This window comes from Cyprinodon tularosa, unplaced genomic scaffold, assembly GCF_016077235.1.
Source record: "Cyprinodon tularosa strain WSP-4 unplaced genomic scaffold, ASM1607723v1 ctg199, whole genome shotgun sequence".
In the NCBI taxonomy this organism is placed as follows: Eukaryota; Metazoa; Chordata; class Actinopteri; order Cyprinodontiformes; family Cyprinodontidae; genus Cyprinodon; species Cyprinodon tularosa.
In genome coordinates, this window is record NW_024038729.1 from 767,296 (window position 1) to 792,200 (window position 24,905).

At 38.1% G+C, this 24,905-nt stretch overlaps 2 protein-coding genes across 4 annotated transcripts in view; one reads left to right on the plus strand and one right to left on the minus strand.

Annotated features, from left to right (window-relative positions):
* Positions 1–1,526: 1,526 nt before the first annotated feature.
* On the minus strand, positions 1,527–8,931 carry gpatch11 (G patch domain containing 11). The gene is made up of 8 exons (XM_038284129.1): positions 8,809–8,931; positions 6,465–6,691; positions 6,336–6,377; positions 6,132–6,252; positions 5,949–6,039; positions 2,161–2,268; positions 1,908–1,989; positions 1,527–1,830 (listed from the first exon to the last, which is right to left on the minus strand). The coding sequence occupies exons 1-8, from the start codon at positions 8,856–8,858 to the stop codon at positions 1,775–1,777; spliced, it is 777 nt and encodes a 258-aa protein (XP_038140057.1). The 5' UTR covers positions 8,859–8,931; the 3' UTR covers positions 1,527–1,774.
* A 138-nt stretch (positions 8,932–9,069) lies between these two features.
* Positions 9,070–24,905, plus strand: part of heatr5b (HEAT repeat containing 5B) — a 38,252-nt gene continuing 22,416 nt past the window's right edge. Inside the window, exons 1-15 of one of the 3 annotated variants that reach the window (XM_038284085.1) lie at positions 9,070–9,223; positions 11,113–11,269; positions 11,355–11,566; positions 14,119–14,227; positions 14,334–14,483; positions 15,521–15,692; positions 15,796–15,953; positions 16,050–16,344; positions 19,986–20,141; positions 20,225–20,475; positions 20,571–20,682; positions 20,760–20,912; positions 20,989–21,088; positions 21,175–21,284; positions 21,357–21,520. In XM_038284085.1, coding sequence (XP_038140013.1) covers positions 11,144–11,269; positions 11,355–11,566; positions 14,119–14,227; positions 14,334–14,483; positions 15,521–15,692; positions 15,796–15,953; positions 16,050–16,344; positions 19,986–20,141; positions 20,225–20,475; positions 20,571–20,682; positions 20,760–20,912; positions 20,989–21,088; positions 21,175–21,284; positions 21,357–21,520 — 2,268 coding nt within the window. In that variant the 5' untranslated portion in view covers positions 9,070–9,223; positions 11,113–11,143. The remainder of the gene's footprint in view (positions 9,224–11,112; positions 11,270–11,354; positions 11,567–14,118; positions 14,228–14,333; positions 14,484–15,520; positions 15,693–15,795; positions 15,954–16,049; positions 16,345–19,985; positions 20,142–20,224; positions 20,476–20,570; positions 20,683–20,759; positions 20,913–20,988; positions 21,089–21,174; positions 21,285–21,356; positions 21,521–24,905) is intronic. The other 2 variants (XM_038284087.1, XM_038284086.1) reach the window with 2 other exon arrangements.

Consider the following 24,905-nt stretch of genomic DNA (forward strand, 5'->3'; position numbering starts at 1 on the left):
ATCCTCTGCAACTGTGTTGATTAGTCTTTATTGTTGTAATTTAACCCCTTTAAGCTCAGAGTTTTTGAACAGTGACGGTTCTAGACCAAAAATGTACCAGGGGGGCAGGAGGGGGCCAGCGTGTTTTAATGGGGGCACAGAAAAGCATGAAATAAAACAAAAAAGTGGGCAAGGGATACAAATATATTAAGAGAGCTGCATTAAGTTAAAGTTCTATTCAATTAGGCTTAATTAAAAAATTATTTTCTTATTAGTTCAATATACATTCACAATTAAGGAGTTTAACATATTTTTGACTTAATTTAAATCAAAATTACTGTTTTCTATAAAATCTGAATTAAAACTCAAGAAAAACTGATAAATTCAGCTGTAAAAAACATTTAGCAGATCAAAACTGGGATTCCGCTGAAGGTATCACCTTATTCTTTTTAAATATTTGGTAAAACTGAATTTGTAAAGAAAAAAAATTAAATTGATCCAAATGACCTATCAGTAACCATGTCTGTTCCAGTGCAGATCATCATTAGAATTTCTTTGAGTATTATGTCGTCAGTACAGGGGCCATAACATGCTCTACAGGGGCACTGACCCCCATTGGCCCCTGTCTAGAATCACCCATGTTTTTGAAGCAAATTCCGCCTGATATTACATTTCTGATTAAATTTAAGTACAGCTCCAAAGTTATAAAGAGGAAATTTAAATATGTATATATATGTATATTTGTATAACAAAGAGACATTAAAGTCAATTTTTCAGGTGGGACCACTTTTGCATTTTTCATTTATATAGAGGACCAATCCTGCCATAATGAAAAATAAATACAGAAATAAATAAATGCTCCAAAAATAAATAAGCATACAATTAGTTGCCTCCCAAATATACAATAAACAAATAAATGTAGTAGAAATTAAAGTATACAATGAGACATAAATATATGTATCTCCTTTAATTACCATCTTTGTTTATTTGCTTTGTAATATTACCTTATTTATTTATTGTCCGTTTTATTCTTCAACTTTATATAGGTAATTAAAAAAAACCTTACTTAAAAGTAAAAACTACAGAACAAGAATGAACTATTTCGAAGATTTCCTATTTTTTTGTTAGTCAAGTAAATGTAATCCAGAAAATGTATCTAGTTATTATCCATGTTTTTTTTTTTTAAATCACCATTACCCCTTTTAAATGCAATGTTTTCTTTTTTGTAAATTATGAGCACTGAACCCACACAATTTAAATAAAATAATGATATAAAAAGATTCTGTAGGGGTTTTCTAAAGTTCCAGTTGAAGAGGTTGACAGGATGTGTAGTTAAGAAATACAAGCAAATATTAGTTTAATAAAGTTAAAGGCAATGAAAAAAAGTCCTCAATAATGAGAAATTTACTGAAACATCCAGTATAATGATCTCGAACACAATGAATCACTAAAGCAGAGACATTTTTATTTCCCAGATAAACTACAGTCTTTTTTCAAGTACCTTAAATTCAGCAGTAATTGTTCACCAGGTTTAAATCAAAACTCCATGAGATTTTTAAAAAGATGTTTTATTATAACCGGGAGATTTTACATGACGGTAAAAAAGGATCCGTTCATAAAATGTCTAAAAAAGAAAATGAAACACTAGACCATAGACACAGATTTAAACGATAAATGAAGCTGACTGAAATTGTTAGGGAAGTATTGTTTGACAAATTGCTCAACTAAGGTCTCTGGATCCCAACATATACTTTTCTTTCAATGCAGGTATTTAAATAAACATTTTTGATTAAGATCATTCGTGGTCAGCTGCTGTATCTCCTGGACAATTAGAGCTGAGGTCCTCTTCATCTGCAGAGAGAATGCAAACATTGGCAAATGACCATAAAACATATATAAAACTACATGAATGATGTCACCACCCTTACCATTATAAGTGGTTCCACACCATATGCAGTAAAAATGGACTCCTCGTAAGTAGGATGTAAGGATTTGCAATTTATCAAAAGACTGTAAGAAAGAAACATTGAATATGGTTTAACAGAACAATTTTACAAAAAACAGACAAATGGATTTGGGCCAAACCTCCATTTGATAACTTAAAATACTCATATGTATTAATTATATTTTTTGTAACTTGTAATTTTGGTGAGTATGATACATCTTTAAATAAATACTTACATTAAGTTCTGTAATTTCTTCCTCTTCATCCTCTTCTTCAGCAGAATCTTCCTCGTTGTCTTCATCAACTTTGGGCCAATACCAGGGTTCTCTGGGAACAGTTATTCCCTAAGAAAGACAAAATAAACTCAGTTTAGAAGCAAATACAAGCAACTTTATAAAACCATTGAGCTTATGCCTTCAAGTTTAAATGTTGCTAAGATCTTTCTTCTGTTTATTCCCTTTGATCTGTTTCACATTTTCTACCCTCAGTTGATGTGAGGGGGGCGGCTCATATATAAAGCATGTCAGCATATAAAAAAAAACATGTGGCGCAATGTTTAAAGGAATAGTACACCCAAAACATGATTAGCCTTCATTTTCTACTCACCCCCATGCTGAACAACACTCTGGAGTACTTTTTTGATATCTCAAATGCATCTGGAGATCTGGGAGGCTTCTTGCTGTCTGCTGACATTCAAATAATGGAGGTCTATGGTGCCCGAGACAGAAAGGTCCATAAAAGTCCACAAAAAACGTGTCAATATTCCTCCATACTGCTCGTCCAATGTATTCCAAGTGTCCTGAGTGGGTAGCATCCAGAATTTACTCGAAACAAAGTCCTTTAGAATGTTTTTAGAGCATAAACAGTAGTGTATAGGATTTCCTGAAAGCGCGCGCCTGCACGTTCACAACGCTACAGAAGCCGGCAGACCAAACCAGATGAAAGTGCGCATTCAGCGTCTGCTCTGCCGATAATGCAAGCGTAGAAGAAGAAATGTGCTGTTTACCTGTGCAAAGAAAGAAACAACGAAAGAAAAATGTCTGAGGACTTCAGTGTTGAGGAAGAGCATGAGTTCTTCGTCTGGTTTGGTCTGCCGGCTTCCGTAGCGTCATGAACGCGCATGTGCGCGCTTTCAGGAAATCCTATACACTACTGTTTATGCTCTAAAAATATTCTAAATGACTTTGTTTCGAGTAAATTCTGGATGCTACCCACTCAGGACACTTGGAATACATTGGACGAGCAGTATGGAGGAATATCGACACGTTTTTTGTGGACTTTTATGGACCTTTCTGCCTCGGGCGCCATAGACCTCCATTATTTGAATGTCAGCAGACAGCAAGAAGCCTCCCAGATCTCCAGATGCATTTGAGATATCAAAAAAGTACTCCAGAGTGTTGTTCAGCATGGGGGTGAGTAGAAAATGAAGGCTAATCATGTTTTGGGTGTACTACTACTTTAATGCAAACCTTGGGATGTATAACAGTAAATCTTGTATAAAAAGGTGCAGGACATTGAAGGAAAGTTTTGATATTCTGTGAGATTTTGCAGCAGGGAAGCAAAGCTTTTGAAACTTGAATGATGAATCTGAATCACACCGATCCTAATAAAACATAGCAACAAAGCTAAAAATAATAATGGAAACAGCCTCAGTGTATGGAAACTGTAAATATTGCTGCGTTTAGATCATGGACATGTGCATTGGTCTGTATGCCGAGACAATAAAATCAACACTTATTTTTTAAAGAGATTTTATTTTAACAGGAGAAAAAGGTGGCGAATCATTAGATTCATTCCAGATTAATGATTAATCAGGCGGAAAAGTTGTACTTGATCGCCAGTGGAAGAGTACTGGGGGAGGCGTTCAGACATCCTGCCGCCCAGCTGGTACAAAGAACGGCACTGAGGAACTGTGCGTCTCATCTGGAGCTCTAGATCAGTGCAACAGGGTTTTTTTTAAATGCTGCTGTCTGGTATTTAACAGTGAGCCGAGCAATGACAGCCACATCCGAATGTTATAGGATATAAAATTCCTTGGAAATGTACTGATATGGACACACATCAAATCGCAGTGTGAAAGGAGAGGTCAGTTTCCGAACGGAAACAGTGCAAAACTGAGGTCCTATTGCTATAAGGCAGGATCTGTAAATTCAATAGTAATCATTCTCAGTACAAAGCTCTGCAAGTAATATTTCTAAATAATAGTCACATTTAGAACAGACACCACGCTGGCTCCTTACACAAACGCTGGCTTCTATGGGTTTCCATCTCGTTTTCTTTTTACAATATATTTATAAACCTTAATTGCAGCCTTCTCTTCTTGTTTGTGTGGTCACCTTATTCCTAACTGAAACTTTGAGGTGTCATAGTCACTTAATCAGACATTACAATTATCTGCTTTAAGCAATAATTGAGGTGAATTAGATTAGATTAGATTAGATTAGATTAGATGAGCTTTATTGATCTCACAGCAGAGAAATTCACTGGTCACATATTGGTATAGTAATTAAAGAAGGTATATACAGTATATCAAGATAAATAAGGATTAAGGTGCAAGTGTACATGTATCACACACAATGAAAAACAAAATAAAAATAAGAAAAAAATATACAAGGGAGTAGCACAGAGATTTGAGGTGTCATATGTACAATCCGGATGGCTTATATACAGGTGGATTGACTTTTACATTAAAGTGTAGTAGGTGAGGAGCAACGGTGAGGTAGTGGTATGACTATTATATTCACAGCAACTGAAAAGCACCTGTTGGCTTTGGACCAAAATATATAACCTTTGTAGAAAAAAATGGAGCCAACAGACTTTATTTTCAGTCTGGTTCAGACTAGTGAGTCGTTGGTGTCATTTGATAAGTTGCCACTCTGGGTCTCTGAGCAAGACCCTTAACCCCACACTGCTCCCTGGGTCCACCGTACAATGGCAGCCCACTGCTCCCCAAGGGGATGGGTTAAATGCAGAGGTAAATTTCTCCAATGTGAGATCACTAAAATTCTATTATTATTAATATTATTATTATTAAGTTGTTGGTAGGCTGTAACAACTCTCTCTGAGGCACGTTGACAAAGTATTTCTGTGACAGCCTAACAGCATCATCTCCATGGTTATTTGAAAATGCGGTGAGAAGTTCCAGCTATTTAAACTACTTTACGTGTAACTTTGTAGGCGGGCACGGGGATGTCCCAAGATGTTCCTCTAGATGCATTTGATTTTCCCCAAACTGGGAATTATAAAGGAAAGGTATTCAGTTACAAGTCTACATATACATCCAACTTTGTTTTCCACCATAAGCTGAGGAGTTTTCTCTACTGGAAGCTTTTAATATGAATGCTACACACTCCTTTATGCTAAAAAAAAGGTGCAGCAAGACAAAAACCTGTGATTTTAGAAAGTTATACAAATTCCCACTGGTAATGTGCTAAATACCATATGGAGGATGTGGAAAACATGGAAGGGTCTACTCTCTTTAGAGAAGACTGAATTTGAGCCATGAGAAGGCTTTTCTTTGGGCCGCTCTATAAGCCTCGAACTCAACGCTACTCCAGACATTTTGAATTGAGAAAGCTTCCTGGATGGGAAGCAAAACGGCTTCAAACTTGGAAAATAAAGTCAAGTGATTTGTTAAAAAAATGTGTTACGATTTTGTTGCAAAAAACCTTTTAACATATATGCAAAATGGAAAACGAATACTAGAACCTGATCAAACTATCATGATGGTGAGACATGGTAGTAAAAGCATTATGCTGTGGAGAATCTGTTCTTTAGCAGGTAAAGGAAACCAGTCTGAATTTTTAGAAAGATAGTTTGAGTTAAATAAATCTGTAGAAAGCCTTTTAGAGGCTACAAAAGACTTGAGATTCAACTTTCTACAACTAAAAGCCTTAACATGCAGGCAGAGCTTCTATGGAATAGTTTAGACTAAAGCTCAGAGATTTATCATTGGGGTCATTGTGACTACTTGAAAAAGCTTTAAGATCTTTGCAAGAGAATTTATATTCAAAATGCTTTTTACCTTCTGACTGTCAAGCTGCTCGCAAGATTGCTGACTCCTCCTCAAATCTCCTTCAATCTTTCGTTCTTCTCTCTCTGTTCTGACTCTTGACCTGAAGTCCATTGAAAACAGAGACAGTAAAGCAGCTGTAATGGGAGGGGGGAGGCTCTTCAGACGGACTTTATATGCTTGTTCAAACTTCACCTAAAATCTTCCAAAGACTTGGCCTCATTCTGCTGCTTGGCTCTCACTTTCTGTCGATAGTGGTGGAGCTCCTCCTCTGCTTTTCTTTTCTTAAGCTCCTCAAGACCTATACCCCCTCTGTCTGATAGAACGGGGAAAGGACAGTCATAAACAACAGATAGAAATTAACATCATAGTATGAGAGAAAAAAAACAAACAGCTTACCTGCTTTTATGGTTAGAGGAATCGGATCAACCCTCCCTGCTCCTGAGAACACATAGAGCAGTGGTATAACATAGGAGTCAAAAGCCAAAAAGGCAATTAAAAACAAGATTATAACAAATAAATAGCTACCCTCTTTTCCAAGGCCTTGACCAGCTTTGTAACCCATCTTTTGAAGAAGAGCAAAGCCCTTGTTCTCATTGCTGATGGAGCTCTGTAAAGCTGCTTCCCGGCTTTCCTTCTCCTGCTCCTTGTAGCTCTTCTGTCGGTTTTGGATATTTTTCTCCTTAATCTTTTCTTCCTTTTTGATGGCTTCCTTTACCCTCCTCACCATGCTCACCCCTGGCTTCACATCTTGACTAGAAACAGAGGAATGAATCAATCTGCAGATAATCTTAGAAAACTTATTCAGCATTAACAATGTTTACTTGTACCAGAGAGGTAGCAAGAGGAATTGTATTGAAACTAGGGTTGTCAAAAGTATCGATACTCAAAAAAGTATCGATACTGAAATGTTGTATCAGGAAACAATACTCGTTTTTAAAAGTATCAAGTATCAAGTGCAGAATAGAGGACAATGCACTTTCAGAACACTGTGTGATTAAATAATTCTGTGCACCTTTCAGTTTCAGACCATTTTTTTTTTTAGAGGTGCAGCTGCTGAGAATTATTTTTGTTTCTTAACAGGTTTGGCCAGTGTCATTGTCATGTGTGTAAAGCATAGCCAAGGAAGGAACACTTAATTTTAATTTTATAAGTTTTTTATCAAGCTTGCTTAATATTGTGCACAGCATACAACCTCAAAATATTGTTCTTATTGTTTATTGTATTTATTTATTGTATTTTATTTATTAATGAAAATATTTCAGTAGAATTTTGGAGTCTTTGTTTTTATCCTTGTGGTATCGAAAATGGTATAGAGTATCATATATTTTCCTTAGTATCGGTATCAAGTTGAAAAGTTTAGTATCGTGACAACCCTAATTTAAACACTTAGTTTTTATATAGTCTTCAAACACAGCCTAAATCCCTTTGTTTCTGACTTTACACACAACACTAAATTATGCCCCTGGAGCAGATGAGCAAGTACCTAAGAGATGTCAGGTCAAGTCAAAGTTTATTTCTAAATCACATTTCAAATAACAGTGGAGGACAGCGGAAGGAATCAGCGGAAGGAATCATTGGGGCTCCTCTTCCCTCCATTAAGGACATTTCATCACAGCGCTGTGTGTCCCGAGCCCGTAATATCATCAAAGACCCCTCACACCCCCACCATGGACTGTTCTCCCTGCTGCCCTCTGGAAAGAGGTTCCGCAGCATCCGCTGCAGATCCACCAGGTTGTGCAACAGCTTCTTCCCCACTGCCATCAGACTGTTGAACCTTTGATCCACAATCCGAACTCTGCACCTATTGCACATTATCGGGCATCAAATGCTGCTGAACTTTTAACTTTTAGCCCTTTAAATTGTTCATCTCATTGTATTTTTCAATAACGCATTTTTTGCACAAATGCCATTTTGCACTGAACCACTGCAACTTGCACACTGTCTCTTATCCTCTGCACTGTTCACACTTTGACCACTGCTGCACTTTTTGTATTTTTCTATAACTCGTGCCATTTGAAATATCAATGCAACGTTCATAAGCTGTATGTAACGCAATTTCGTTCTGTATGCACCCTGTGCATACAAAATGACAAATAAAGAAGTCTAAGTCTAAGTCTAAGTCTAAGTAGTTGACCAAAGTTCTGGATGAGCTACGAATCACCAAAAGCCTTATAGTTTGAACAAAGAATACAATAAAACATAAACTAAGTAATAAATAGAAAATATAAGCGTTACAAAGTGCCATTCAGGAGATTGGGTGAAAAACTATGTAGAAACGTAATTTCCAGAAGAATATGATGGCCGTGTTTATCAAAGGGAAACTTTTATTGAGATAGTGTGGAATAATATCAGGAATTGTTTGTGAAATCTATTTTGCAGAGAGCCTGGTGTCTGTCAGTCTATGGTTGAATTAAGGATTTAACTTAGACAAGAATGGGGTACAGCAGATGATATTATTTTTCAGAGGCTCCAATAATTCAACATTGGCAAAAGTACACAAAATTATACACAAATATTATCTGCTGTGTCGTGATCTGTTTGTAGAACAGGGCCCACGCCAGACAGGACATTCAATAAACTTGTTAAATGAAGTAAAGAACCAGAACAGTCTATTTATCCAGCTATTGCCCTTAATTTAGCATCATATTTAGTACATGAATATAAGTAATTATTTAGCATTAAGCTAAAATACATACTATATTCCTAATTATATTAAATACCATTGTATTCTCAAGTATTTTTTCCCGTGGAACTATTTTAATTCAAGGTTATTTTCACGGATACATAATGTCTAAACATTTTTAGCAGTAATATTATTTACAATATCTACTCAGCTATTGTTATTTCGAAGCAAATATAAACGGCTTACATTTTATTGAGAAACGCATCAGACATATAATCCTCTTCCTCGTCAGACATCGTGAATTCTAAAAGAAATGTTGTAAAATAAAAATAAATAGTTGCTTTTGCTTGAAGAAAAACTCGCTGGAATATTTTGTTTGCTAGTTTGGTTTTGGTTCGTTTACAAAAAGATTCCGACCAGCTGCATGTAGCTTGCATATTAATCGTTCCGCCAGTTAGATCATAATTACAGGATGTGTGTTTATTGAGATCGTGCGGTATTATCGTTTAACAAATAAAATGTAGTTTTATGGGAGTTTATATATTCAATGGGAGAATATTAATCGGTGTTTTTAAATGTTTGTATAGTTTCCTACCGGACATAATTGTCTGCTACGCCCCCGATATTTTGTCCTCATTCATCCTGGGTCATCGAAATACAGGTAGTACGCGTATTTTGTTATTATTTAGCTCACAATTCAGAATGCTGTTGTTACGATTATGGTTTATGTGTTCCTTGGAGGTTAGAAGAGACCTCAGAAACTAGCTAACAGACCCGAAAAATGGAGAGGATCGTCGAAGTTGAGCTTGTTCCTGGTCGGAACCAGCTAGCTAGCCATGGTGGTGGTGGTTACAAACAGCTAAAACTGTCAACCACTTTAATAAAAATGACAAAAAACAAGACAGCCTACAATAGTTTTACACAGCCTCGAGGTTTAACTTTCAGGGAAGGGAATGTAAATGCAGCTAAGTACCAGAGGAAACCATATACATTTCTAGCTCTTAACCGGCGTGATAAATTTGAGTCATTTCTCTTTATTTATGTCGCCAAATTAAAGCAAATATCTAGGTAATAAGACACAAATGTCTATTTAATATCCATATGTCCAAATTCAACCTGATACAATCCTATTTATTTCCTCATAATCTAGTCTGGTTAAGTAATAAATTAGTTGTTTTTTTCTTTAATGGAGTTCAAAATTAGTGGATCACATTATAGAACTTTGTAAGAAGTAACCTAAGTAAGTTTATGTGATTGGATCAAATAGTTAAATCTGTTGTTGAATTTACAATCCCTCATCCTAAGCTTGCATAAGGACACAGAGGAGACAAACCAGTCTCTGTAACAGGAAGAAACTACCAGCAGAACCAGACTGGAACTGAGGCGAGCCCATATCACAGCTTAGCTACAAGGTGCTTTACATTAGATCAGGGCCTTGTTAATCCAGTAGCACCCACTAAAAATACATTGATTCATCACTTAGATTGATCTTTATGGAACTTGGTGTAAAGAGCCCTGTACAGCGTTAGTGACACATTGACTTGTACGTAGATTGCCAACTGGCAAAATAGGGTATTTTATATGTAATGTGCACTCATGATTTAATATAGCACTATAGAAAATTAATCAAATTATTTGTGATTAATTGATTATTTAAAAAAAAACTTGTCAACTTTTTAATGGATTGTTTTAAATGGAGTATAACTCTCTAAACATGGTAGAACAACTAAGTGAAAAATATGTATCCTGTTAGATCTCCTTGCACATTTCACTCTCTTCAATGAAATGAACTCTGCATTTAACCCATCTACTGGGGGAGCAGTGGACTGCCATTGTGCGGTGCCTGGGGAGCAGTGTGGGGTTAAGGGCCTTTGCTCAGGGGACCAGAGTGTCAGTCTGTGGGAGTGAGGCTCGAACTCAGAACCTCTGGATTCCAAGCGCAATAGCCTAACTACTAGGCCGCCACTTCCCTCTATCTATTGATCTGTTGTCTATTATTGTTTTAGCACAATAATCCTTAGTCACCGCCCTCATTTAATACTGCAGGGATGGGGAATTGTACTGCACATTAAGAGTGAAACATGGGTTTTTTGCATTGCCATCAGGTCCCCACTATTTATTCTTAATTTTAACAAATTAACTGTTTTTTTCTTTTTGCACCTGGAAAGCATTCCCAACACGCGATTTGCTTTTTTTTTTCTAGTAAGTGCTTTACAAGTGCACAGAAATGAGAAGTAAGAGGGCACCGTGCTCCTTCTTTCCTGCATAAGATTGGAGGAAGGTCTGTTCTGTCCTGGTACTAACCAGGACAAATCATCAAGTTTTAATTAAAATTGTTCAATAATTTTGAAAAAAGAGTTGGAACATTTTAAGCCGCAGTCTACTATGGTATGCCTTCAGAAGTTGCATCAGTATATTTTTTAATTATGTCCTGGATCAACAGGGCAGCAGGGAAAATAAGTCTTAAATTGATACAGTTTTGAATTGGCTAAGGGCTTTTTCTGAATTCATAACTAAGTTATTAAGTAGGAATATTGTGCATGTTTCTAGCAGACGAAGGTGTACAGTCCTGATCCTCGCCATGGAGCTGGCTCACAGTCTGCTGCTCAATGAGGATGCTTTGGCTCAGATCACTGAAGCAAAGAGACCAGTCTTCATCTTTGAATGGCTTCGCTTCCTGGATAAAGTGCTTGTTGCAGCAAATAAGGTGAGTTGTCATTTTCAGTCTTGCTTTAAAGCAGTATTTGCTATTAGAGGAACCTAGCGACGTTAATAATGTGTTTTAATGGCAGGTGGACGTGAAGGAGAAGCAGAAAAAGCTGGTGGAACAGTTAACAGGACTGATTAGCAGCGCTCCTGGACCACCAACCAGAAAACTGCTGGCTAAAAACCTTGCTACTCTCTACAGCATTGGTGATACCTTCACCGTTTTCCAGACCCTGGATAAATGCAATGAAATCATCAAAAGCAAGGATGACACACCCACATACTTACCAACAAAACTGTGAGATCCCATTTAATCATTTAATGCGTTGTCTAATCATACAGCAATTCTTAACATGTATGCTATCTTTATAGCTTTAAAACATTTCTAGATTTCTAACCTTTTCATTCAAAATTCAAGCATAAACAGTCGACTCCTCTCCAAGGGTATTAGCAGTTAAGCCTTACATTAATCTGTGGTGTAATATTAGTTTTTTAAAAGGGAGGATTAATTTTGCAGGAGCGAGTGTTTGGATGTTTTTCTTACTCCCATTAAAGGAAGATTATAACTACATTAGGCATTAATGCAGCATGTTTTCCCAGTGCGGCCTCAAACTTCAATCTATCGCTAACAGGAACACAACAAAATAATCTGTATTTGTGGAGAAAGTGAAGTTATATATGAGTTTCTTGTTAAGAAAATACATATTTAAGGTTAGCAAACATTTGTGTAAGGATTGAATGGATAAAACATTTTAATTTCTGATACAATACAGATACTGACTCAATATGATATATCAGCAAGAAATATATGTGCTTTTATTATTTATTTTGTAGTGTGGGTGTTATAAAAAGGCTTGATTAAGGGATTTTACTCAGAGAACAATATTCAACAACAATATTATCTGATATTAATGGTTTTTGAATAATCTGACCAATTATAGATGCCAAAGTCCCATCAGGATTTCCCCTGATTTGTGTTGACCCACCTGACAATGGGTCTCTCAGCTTGTTCTGTGATAAATGCTCTTCCTTGCTGGCTTGTCAGCGTAGGAGGTCACATCTCTGTAGATTCCATGTGTTCCATCACTGGAAAAAAAATCGAAATCTAGATAAGTCATTTTTTCTTTAAATAAGTGCATTTGTTCTTGGATTGAGGAGGTAAAAGAGACACTTTGCCAATTGAGCAAGGAAATTTACACTTAAAATAAGAAAACACAATTGCATTGTCTCATTTCAAGTGCATATTATCTAATTATCTTATTTTAAGAGTAAAAAATACTCATTCCATTGGCAAACTATCTCATTTAACTAATCAAATTAAAGGTAAATACACTGGATTTAAGAGATTTTTCACTTATTTCTAGATTGTTTTTCCAGTGATATTCCTGTCCATTATTTTTAAATTGATTGAACTGTGCTGTGTGAAATGTACAGAATACAGACAAGTGCCTTACTTATAAGATACACTCACTGGCCACTTTATTAGGTACCCCATGCTAGTAACGGGTTGGACCCCCTTTTGCCTTCAGAACTGCCTCAAGGTGCTGGAAGCATTCCTCAGTGAGTTTGGTCCATATTGACATGATGGCATCACACAGTTGCCGCATATTTGTCGGCTGCATTATCCTGCTGAAAGTAGCCATCAGAAGTTGGGTACATTGTGGTCATAAAGGGATGGACATGGTCAGCAACAATACTCTGGTAGGCTGTGGCGTTGCAACGATGCTCAATTGGTACCAAGGGGCCCAAAGAGTGCCAAGAAAATATTCCCCACACCATGACACCACCACCACCAGCCTGAACCGTTGATACAAGGCAGGATGGATCCATGCTTTCATGTTGTAGACGCCAAATTCTGACCCTACCATCCGAATGTCGCAGCAGAAATCGAGACTCATCAGACCAGGCAACGTTTTTCCAATCTTCTATTGTCCAATTTCGATGAGCTTGTGCAAATTGTAGCCTCAGTTTCCTGTTCTTAGCTGAAAGGATTGGCACCCGGTGTGGTCTTCTGCTGCGGTAGCCCATCTGCCTCAAAGTCCGACGTACTGTGCGTTCAGAGATGCTCTTCTGCCCACCTTGGTTGTAACGGGTGGTTATTTGAGTCACTGTTGCCCTTCTATCAGCTCGAACCAGTCTGGCCATTCTCCTCTGACCTCTGGCATCAACAAGGCATTTCCGCCCACAGAACTGCCGCTCACTGGATGTTTTTTCTTTTTCGGACCATTCTCTGTAAACCCTAGAGATGGTTGTGCGTGAAAATCCCAGTAGATCAGCAGTTTCTGAAATACTCAGACCAGCCCTTCTGGCACCAACAATCATGCCACGTTGAAAGTCACTCAAATCACCTTTCTTCCCCATACTGATGCTCGCTTTGAACTGCAGGAGATTGTCTTGACCATGTCTACATGCCTAAATGCACTGAGTTGCCGCCATATGATTGGCTGCTTAGAAATTAAGTGTTAACGAGCAGTTGGACAGGTGTACCTAATAAAGTGGCCGGTGAGTGTATATATATATATATATATATATTTTTTTTTTTTAAGTCAAACCTTTGTATGCTTTTTATTTCACTTGACAGTTATGTTCTATTTTCTGTTTTTCGTCCACATAAAATCCCTACAAAGTTACATGGAAGTTGTAAAGTAAAAAAGATGAAGGGCTGTGAATACTTTTGCAAGACTCTGTAGAGTCAGAAATGTCTTACAGTCAGTACTGGGTTGAAGGGCTCTTAGGACATATATGATTGGAGCTGGCAAATTAAATGTGGCTTTGTCCCTGTGTTTCTCTCAGCATCGTCACCTTTTTTTGGTCACATTCTGACATGTCGTTGATGACTTTGTCTCACAGTGCTGCTGTCGCCTGTGTTGGAGCATTTTATGAAAAGATGGGCCGGATGTTGGGAAGCTCCTTTCCAGACACCATCAACAATCTCCTAAAAGCACTAAAGAGTGCAGAGGTGGGAGTTAGAAACTGAGATATTTTGTGTTTTAGCCCACCACTGCTTCAGCTGGGCTCCACTGACCGGTCGGGGTGTGATATCTTTCTCCATGTTATTAATGTAGTCACAAGGCAGAGGAGAGATTCTGCTCAGCCTGCAGAAGGTGCTGAGTGGGCTTGGTGGCGCTGCAGCTTCATGTCACAGAGATATCTACAAGAATGCCCGCTCCCTGCTCACAGACAGATCCATGGCTGTACGCTGCGCCGTTGCAAAGGTCGGTGTCTAAAGAAGCCATTTCTTCTGATCTTCCTAGTAATTATGCATATAAAACCATATTTTCCCACGTCACCCATTTATTAGCTAACTGCTGCATCCTAGATATACAAATGGGAGCCTTGGGGTTGTCTGTGTATAACCAGCACTTTTCCCAACACACTGTATGAACAAATGGGAGCAGTGTTATGTTACGTTTATGTGCTTTCAGTTATTTTAAAAAGCTTATATCCTCCATTAGTTCTCTGCATAGATTTGCCTGTATTCCTGTTTGAAAATCCAGTAGCCTACACTTTATTTTAGATTTGCATTAACCAGATATTTTTGATTCAGGTTTTTTTAAAGAGTCAACTTCCTGATGCAGATATAAACATTTTTTACCCTTTAAAACAAGTTTTAAAATGTTAATGGTTATTGTTTAACTTGATTTCATGTTTTGAGCAACAGTTAATTATGTATATAGTAATTAAAAGCAACATCCCCACTATGTGAGAGGGTAGGCAGTTAGTGTAGAATTGAAAGAACAAATTATTAAAAAGAAAAAAAAATTGTGCTTAGCAGTTAGCATTGCTAGCTTTGAATATCAGCTTCTGTGTATTTTTTTTTAGAGGAAATTGATTTCCAATTTGCTGCCAAAAAAAAACAATCAACCCTGTCTAGGTAAGAAATCCAATTCAAGTCCAACAACATGAATAAACATGCTTAACGGAAAAAAAAAATCCATCTTACTTTTTTAAAAGCAGTTTTTTTTTAAAATCTCGGTCATAATGCTTAGCTAACAATCAAAGGAGGTTTTTTGAGTTTCTTCCCTCAGCAACAACGTTCATTCTGAAGAGTGTTGTTGAAATTCTACCGGGAATCTCTACTCCGTAAATTATTTGATGTGTTTGTCAGTGGGTATCCTGTCTGTTTCTGTTTGCTTATTGCTTTGCTCATACACTAAACACATGAACAACGGTTCTGGTTGATTCTATTCTATGTGTTTGAATCTAAATGCAAAGTAAATCTTAGTCTACCTCTTTGTTTCCGTCTGATCAGTGTCTGCTGGAGCTGCAGAATGAGGCAGTGTTTATGTGGACAACAGAATTGGAGAACGTGGCAACTTTATGTTTTAAATCCTTGGAAGGATCTAACTATGGGGTCCGAGTGGCGGTTGCCAGACTGCTGGGTACAGTCATGGCCACAGCCCTCATGCCCAAACAAGCTGCAGGTAGCTGAACTCGCTTAACAAGACACTATTTATTTTCATTTTGCATTTTTCCGGGTTAAAGTGGCTATTGTTGCTCTTGAAATTGAATTCCTCTGATTTCAAGTGATGCGACAGAATGTGAAACGGGCTACGCTGGATGAGGTGCTAGAGCTGATGGCGACGGGTTTCCTGCGTGGTGGATCTGGCTTCCTGAAGAGTGGAGGGGAGATGCTAAAGGGTGGAGCTTCTGTTAGCAGGGAGGTGCGAGTGGGTGTCACACAGGTAAGAGTCAATTTACATGAAATAAATCATTTCAGCTGGGAAATCAAAGTGCTTTTTTTTCTAACTTACAAGTAATGATATTTCCTCTCTCCTCAGGCTTATGTTGTGTTTGTGACCACACTGGGGGGTCAGTGGCTGGAGCGTAATTTCGCCACGTTTCTGTCCCACGTCCTGGACCTTGTGTCTCACCCCCGGGCCACACAAACTCACGTGGAGGCTGTGTACTCGCGCCGCTGTGTGTCCTTCATGCTGCGTGCCACACTGGGGGGCTTACTAGGGGAAAAAGCCCAGATTGCGGCCGGCAAAGAAATCTGCCAAGCCATCAGCAAACAAATGAGGGCTGTGGGTAAGGAGGATGGGGGGGAAATATCACGGTTCAGAGCAATACAGAGTAAGTACTCATCCATTGTTCTCACATTGAAGTCTCTCTGCGTTCAGTCTTCAAAATCATTGCATGTTTTGGTTTGGGTGGTGGAGTTCGGCATGCTTTCCTCTTCTCTTTCTGCTTTTGCTTTCTGTTGTTGCTTCTTTAAGATGAGCCTCCTTTTCCATCTCTTTTTAACCACAAGCAGCATCATAATGTCAGCAGCAGCATCATCCATCAACAGCACACATTATCAACTATTCATTCTTTTGTTATATTAGAGTCATTGTGGTTTTTTGTCTCCCAGTTTAAGCTCTATTATTGCTCTTTAATCTCTGGGCAGAAAATAACATTTTCTGACTGTAAACATCTGGCTTACATCCGCAAAAAATCTGCATGTGCCTCGAAATATATATCAAAGCATTCCACCTTTGGCAACACTGCAAAAAACATCTAGAAATAAGTAAAAAATATCTTAAGTTAAGTGTATTTACCCTTAATTTGAACAGGTAGGAACTAGTATTTTTACTCTTAACATAAGATAATTAGATAATATACGCTTGAAATAAGACAAAACAATTGTTTTTTTCTTATTTTAAATGTAAATTGTCTTGTTCCATTGGCAAAGTGTCACACTTACCCCTTTAATTCAAGGAAAATGCACTTAATTTGAGCTAAAATGACTTATTTAGTTTTCTATTTTTTGCAGTGAAAGACCTGCATTTCTAATACACCACTGAATATATTTTCTCCCAAACACTTCCCATCAGTGTGTTTTTAAGTTCCCATTACCTCAGACAAAAGGATGATTCTTACTCTGATTTGCTTTGCAACCTATAAACCCTTAAAGGAGATCACTCTGTTTATGTTGGGACAATAAAAGGATGAAAACTTCACTGTTAGCTTCTCACCAGATGTGATTCTGGGCACTTTGTTCACGTTTTACACGCTGCTGAGGTTTTTCCGGCCAGTTTGATCTGTGATATACTTAATGGAAAATTGGAACAATGTTTGTAGCTAATTGGAAAAAAAAGAGAGGTAGAGCCTGGTTAGCTTCCAGGTGTCTTTTCTAAATTTTTCTCATAGTGTGTAAAGTTTCTGCCACAGATCAAGAAGCAGCTTCAAATCTGATCCTTCTTTTCTTTGTGTGATCACTTCTGACTGTTAAGAGCTCAGAGGATTTCTAGACCTTTACATTTTTATTTTTGATTGTTACTGTTTATATGCCACAACTAAAGCTACAGTTTTATAATAAATAATGTTTCTTTGACAGAAATCCTCAGAGCTCTGGGTTTGAACTCAGTCAGGCTAATAATATTTGGACAATGACACAACATTTTGTTTTATGAGATATTTTTATAGCGAATTTGATTACATGAGTAACATTTGAAGAGGAAGAGGTAAAACATCAAGCTTATTTTAAAGCATTAAAAGATAATAAAACATGAAGAAAAAAACATAGAATAAATTGTCAATTCATTTCTTCATCAGGTAGAAATCAAATTATAAAACAAAAACAAATAAATGTGAGATCAAAAAAGTTCAATTAGAAATTAAAATAAAAAAAATACATTAAAATAATATGTGACTCATTCCTGTATAACCTGTAATACAGTAAGATTCAATATATTAGAATAAGTGCTTTAAAGAGGCTTATTTGTTAAAAATTAGATTAAAAGTTAGTATCTTTTAAGCATATATTAAACATACTTCTCATTAGGGCTCAAACAGTTACTATAATTAATCATGATTAGTTGTTTTTTTTAGAAAATATCAAGTAATTGACTAATTGATTATGATTAAACTATACCAAAATTGTTAAAATTATATAAACATTGTGCATTCAAGATAAAATAAAAGCTTTTGGCCGTGAATACGCTCCATTCAGAGCTCATCAAGTGGCTTAGTTTTAGCTTTACCTGTTTTAATTCTGCATAAAATCTTTATAGAACATTTTCCTATCTAATTATTGATCAAAAACATTATCAGCAGATGAATTGATTGTCAATATAATCATTAGTTGCAGCTCTACTTCTCATTACACCTATTTTTTTAGTAGTTCTGATATTCTCATACTAGATGTATTTTCATTATTTGTAAGAAGAAAACATCAGAAATGCTTGCTTGATACTGCTGGTACTATACCATTAGGATACCTGCTTATATTATTATTTCAGCTAAAAAATATTGTATCTCCTGGAACTATTCGCATCTTGTATAGAGATATTGACCTTCATCCCAAGACGGCCGACCGATAATTGAAAGGCTGGATCTGTCCTTACTTTAGTGATGCACTGTAAATGTTGCAGCTTTTAAACCCAGACACATTAATAAGGTTAAAAAAAACGGCAGAATTTTATAATCCTTAAACATACCTTTTACATCTGAGGACATGATGTTTCATAAAAACACTTCCTCATTTTTAGACCAGGTTAAAAATTGATGAGCCAACATGCTTAGAAATATGTTGCATCCTATAAATGATCATTTAAATGTCAAGGATTTAGATTTATGTTATTTTAACTTAATCAAAAAATTTGCTTCCAGAATTAAATAACATTAACGATTTACAATGAAAGACTTTCTTTCTTTCTTTAGATCTGCTTTATTCCATATGCAGCTATTTCCTTCTCTTTAAATTAGGGATGCACGATATAATCGGCCCCCTATCGGTATCGGCCTTAAAACTGAATATCGGACATCGGCCAGCCCTCCGATATTTAACCCGATATTTGATCAGCTTCTGAGTTTCTAAAGTCTAAAAAAAAAATAAAAAATACTACTTCTTCTTCTTCCTCAAAAACTTATTTTTTACAGACTTAAAAACTTCTAAAGACGAGGGAAAAAATATTGATACATTAAAATATCCCAATATCTCCATATGCTGATATATTGCCATTTAAAAACACCATATCAATCTCTTTTACTAATGAAATATTACTATATGTCATCGTTATGCTACGAAATCCCCCGAAAATTCACAAAATTTTGCCATATTTTTATATGTTGATATATTGATGCGGTATCGATCTATTTTACTAACAAAATCTCACAAGAATTTGCAAAATATCACGAGAGTTTGTAACAGAACGATGAAATTTCACGAGATTTTGAAAGTAAAATAGATCGATACCACGTTTTTAAAAATCAATTTGATATCAGCATATGAAAATATATTTTAGTATATTATTTTTCAAAGTGTCAGAAATGGATAACAAAACTGCTATTTTCAATGACTACTTATTTTTGTCCAGCTTTAACATCGATATCGGTTATCGGATACATGAGTTTTAAAATATCGGCATATCAGATATCAGCCAAAATCCCAATATCGTGCATCCCTACTTTAAATATGTTTTATTTAGCTATATTTAATTTAAATATGAATAAAAACATATCTGAAAATAAGGTGTGTCAGTATCCAAATATTTTTGGGTTCAAGGGTTTTACAACCAAGTGATTGAGGAACCAAATATCTGACTGTGTGACAGCACTGTGTGTCCTGATGTGGTCAATTTAACAAATTAGCATACACGGAATTTAAGATTTGAACTGATCAGTGCTTCACACATTCTGACTAAAATTAATGTTTTATGTTATATTTTTAACTGTTAGTAAAAAAGCAATAAATTTGATTTGCTTGTTTGTTTTTTTTGCTGTTTTTTTAGAGGCCGTTGTAAACGACATGAGTGGTGAGAATAAGGCGGGAGCAGCTGACGTCTCTGCTAGTCAGCATGTCATGGTGTGCGCCCTGAAAGAGCTGGGCAGTTTGGTTCAGAGCCTGAGCGCCACGGCTTCCCCGCTCATCCAAGAGCCTTCCATCGGTGAGACGCACGCATAAACGGAAAGTCCCACCCTGGTTGGTTGAATCTGGGTCGGGGGTTTACACCGAATATTTATCTTCCAGGACTTCTTGAAACAGTGACCTCAGTGCTTCTACACCCAAGCATGGCCGCACGTCTGGCGGCCGCATGGTGCCTGCGCTGTGTGGCCGTGGCTCTGCCGTATCAGCTGTCTCCGCTGCTGGACCGCTGCGCTGAGAGAATAAACAACCTGAAGAGTTCTCCTGAGGCCGTGAGTGGCTACAGCTTTGCAATGGCAGCTCTGCTAGGAGGAGTCCACCAGTGTCCACTTGGTATCCCTCACTCCAAGGGAAAGGTGTGAAAACGCCTCTTTTGTTTGTCTCATTTTAAAACAGTCAAATGTCTTTAAATAAGGAGCTGAATAATAGATGCTCTTTGCCTGATCTGTAGCTGGTTGTGAGCATAGCTGAGGATCTTCTTCGTACAGCGGCTCAGAATAGCCGACTGTCCCTGCAGCGCACACAGGCTGGATGGCTGCTGCTTGGGGCCCTCATGACTTTAGGCGAGTCTCATTCAAAAGCTTTCAAATTAGTTTCTTTTCCCCTTTCTCCACTGATCCATATTTAAATCTCTTATCAGGTTCCTCACTGGTCCGCTACCATCTGCCCAAAATGCTGCTGCTGTGGAGGAACGTGTTTCCACGCTCCCAGAAGGAGCTGGAGGCCGAAAAGGCCAGAGGAGACTCCTTCACCTGGCAGGTCACCCTGGAGGGCCGAGCCGGAGCCCTGTGTGGTAAAGACTCTTTACGCTGCAAAGTTTCCCCTTGCTTTATACTATCAGCTCTATAATATTTATCTCTACTCTGCAGCCATGCGTAGCTTTGTGGCGCACTGTCCTGAGCTTCTCACTGAAGATGTAATCCGTAGACTCATGACTCCCATTGAATGTGCAATGACCATGATGTCACAGTGAGTTTAAAGTTTAATTACCAGTTTAACATGTTGAAGGCAGAAACATGTGATGATGACTGCATCTTCTAAACGATCTTTATCAGGGTCCCTGCTATTATTAAAGTCCACGGAGCTCACCTAAAAGCAAGCGCTGCGATGGTGAGGCTAAGGTTGTACGACATCCTGGCCCTGTTGCCTCCTAAGACATATGAAGGTATTGCTGTTTTCTCTTTGCAAATGTCGCAATTTTTTTAAGGGCTGTTTAAAGTTTGTGCTCTTTTTGTAGGAAGCTTTAACGCGCTCCTGAGGGAACTGGTGGCAGAGTTCACTTTGACCGACAACTCCGCCAACACCACCACCTCTCTGTTGCGCTCTCTGTGCCACTATGATGACAGCGTGCTGATGGGATCCTGGCTGCAAGAAACTGACCACAAGTGCATTGAGGATCAGGTTAGTTCAGATTACCACTAAGGCTACGTTCACACTACAACCTGAAGTGACCCAAATCCTATTTTTTTGCCCATATCCGACCCGTATCTGATCTTTTCACAGCAGTCTGAACAATACAGATCCAATTTTCCTATGTGATCCAGGCCACTTGGCTATCTGGAAACCAATACAAATCTGATCTTTTTAAATGTGACCTGTGTCTGAACGGCAAGGTCGCATTCATCCGACGTGAACGTCATTATTAGGTCACTATTCTGCGTCTCGCTAAGCAGAAGCAGCAACAAAAACAATAGGGGTGGAACGGTTCACAAAATCCACGGTTCAGTTCGGTTCAAGGTTTCGTGGTCACGGTTTTCAGTTCGGTTCATGTTGATTGTTAGCCTGACATGTTGGTCGTGTTGCTGTTAGCATAAACAAAACGTGTTGCACAATGCTTGCACACTGTTGCACTTTTATCCACAACTTTCTTTCCGCCGTCATCGTAGATCACTCTAAATGCAAAGTGGTCCCATACAGCAGACTTATAAAGTGCTGCTGGCGCGTCTTCCAACTCCTGTTCTTTCCCACTCGCCATACCCACACAATTCTCCACAACAACTGATTTTTTCTGCTACACCCTGTTATGTGCGTCGGGCACATTAATTATATTTGTTTCTTTTTTTTTCCCTTTTAGTGTTGCATAGACCTTAGTTGAATCACTTATTTTTTTTAGAGTCTTGATAATTCTTTTTTCTTTTGTAAATCGATTACTTGATTTGCGTGATATTGGTCCGCCTATAAGTAGGCTGGGTTTCCACCTGTTAGTCTCTCTCTCTCTCCCTTCGAACCTTCTGATCGAGCCACCGTCACAGAGAGAGCGTCCAGACGAGATGCGCACGTCTCCCGTCTTTGTAGGCCGCCGCTGACCTCTCCAGCCTGCCATGTGGTATTTTTTTCCGTTAGCCTTTGTTTTTTTGCTGATTTTTTTGTAACTTTGACCTGGTGGGACCGGTTGTCCTGTTTTCATTTTTTTTTTAAATATTTTTATTAGTTTTCCCGTTAGTTCGATACTAGCAGAGGCTTCGACGGCCCTGTACAGGTGCTGGTCATAAAATTAGAATATCATGAAAAAGTAGATTGATTTCAGTAATTCCATTTAAAAAGTGAAACTTGTATATTATATTCATACATTACATACAAACTCATATATTTCAGATGTTTATTTTGTTTAATTTTGATGATTACAAATGACAACAAATGAAAATCTCAAATTCATCATATCAGAAAATTAGAATATTGTGAAAAGGTTCAAAATTGATGGCCCCTGGTGCCACACTCTAATCAGCTAATTAACTCAAACCACCTGCAAAAGCCTTTAAATGGTCTTTCAGTCTAGTTCTATAGGCTACACAATCATGGGGAAGACTGCTGACTTGACAGTTGTCCAAAAGACGACCATCGACACCTTGCACAAGGAGGGCAAGACACAAAAGGTCATCGCTAAAGAGGCTGGCTGTTCACAGAGCTCAGTGTCCAAGCACATTAATAGAGAGGCGAAGGGAAGGAAAAGATGTGGTCGAAAAAAGTGTACAAGCAAGAGAGATAACCGCACCCTGGAGAGGATTGTGAAACAAAACCCATTCAAAAATGTGGGGGAGATTCACAAAGAGTGGACTGCAGCTGGAGTGAGTGCTTCAAGAACCACCACACACAGACGTATGAAAGACATGGGTTTCTGCTGTCGCATTCCTTGTGTCAAGCCACTCTTGAACCACAGACAGCGTCAGAAGCGTCTTGCCTGGGCTAAAGAGAAACAGGACTGGACTGCTGGTGAGTGGTCCAAAGTCATGTTCTCTGATGAAAGTAAATTTTGCATTTCCTTTGGAAATCAAGGTCCCAGAGTCTGGAGGAAAAGAAGAGAGGCACTTCATCCACGTTGCTTGAAGTCCAGTGTAAAGTTTCCACAGTCAGTGATGGTTTGGGGTGCCATGTCATCTGCTGGTGTTGGTCCATTGTGTTTTCTGAGGTCCAGGGTCAACGCAGCCACATACCAGGAAGTTTTAGAGCACTTCATGCTTCCTGCAGCTGACCAACTTTTTGGAGATGCAGATTTCATTTTCCAACAGGACTTGGCACCTGCACACAGTGCCAAAGCTACCAGTACCTGGTTGAAGGACCATGGTATCCCTGTTCTTAATTGGCCAGCAAACTCTCCTGACCTTAACCCCATAGAAAATCTATGGGGTATTGTGAAGAAGAAGATGCAATACACCAGACCCAACAATTCAGAAGAGCTAAAAGCCACTATTAGATCAACCTGGGCTATCATAACACCTGAGCAGTGCCACAGACTGATCGACTCCATGCCACGCCGCATTGCTGCAGTAATACAGGCCAAAGGAGGCCCAACTAAATACTGAGTGCTGTACATGCTCATACTTTTCATGTTCATACTTTTCAGTTGGCCAACATTTCTATAAATCCTTTGTTTTTATTGGTCTTCAGTAATATTCTAATTTTCTGATATGATGAATTTGAGATTTTCATTTGTTGTCATTTGTAATCATCAAAATTAAACAAAATAAACATCTGAAATATATGAGTTTGTATGTAATGTATGAATATAATATACAAGTTTCACTTTTTAAATGGAATTACTGAAATCAATCTACTTTTTCATGATATTCTAATTTTATGACCAGCACCTGTATAGGGTTGGCCCTCTGCTGTACCGTTTTGTTGCTTTGGATCGGCTCACCAGGTCCAACTTTCTGTTCATACTTTGGGTTTTTTTTTCTTGGAGTTTTTTTTGGACACGGGGAACTGGGGAAAAATCTGACTCTGTTTTTATTTTGTCTCTTTGCAGAAAAGCAAAACAACTGATCTAAAAAGAAGTTCCAGAGATTAAGAATAAAATAATTCTTTTGAACCTCATGTTTGTCTCGTGTCCTCAAATATGTTGTGGCCTGGGTGGTCGTAACAACCCAGCTACGCCGCTTCGCTTCTTCTTCTTGTTTACTACTGGTGGTTGGCTTTGGTCGCAGTACCGCCACCTTCTGCTCTGGAGTGTAAACGCTTCGCCTATGAGAAAAAGGAGCAGCGCATGAACCGAACGCAACACACGCGAATCGAACCGAGACAGTCGAACCGAACGGTTCGGACAGTTTTCATAAACCGTTCCATCCCTAAAAAACAACAACCATGGCGGACAATAAGTAGTTCTAGTGCCGAGAGTAGTATCTATGTTTAACCATCTCTCAAAGATTGTGTTTTTAAAAATGGGAAAAGGTCGCTAGATGCGCTCCAGCACTACCATCCGGGTTTACTTCCGTTAACACAGAGCAAGCTTGCTTGTGACGTCATTGCATCCTCTACTGCTCATGCGGGACACTTAAGCTGTATGAAT

What these genes read in the sequence shown, in the direction of transcription:
- gpatch11 (XM_038284129.1), bottom strand. Translation starts at nt 8,858, where the DNA reads ATGTCTGACGAGGAAGAGGATTATATGTCTGATGCGTTTCTCAATAAA. An exon ending in TCAAGGCCTTGGAAAAGAGG is followed by an intron (nt 6,378 to 6,464) that starts GTAGCTATTTAT and finishes ATGTGTTCTCAG; the next exon opens with GAGCAGGGAGGGTTGATCCG. An exon ending in GTGTGGAACCACTTATAATG is followed by an intron (nt 1,831 to 1,907) that starts GTAAGGGTGGTG and finishes TTCTCTCTGCAG; the next exon opens with ATGAAGAGGACCTCAGCTCT.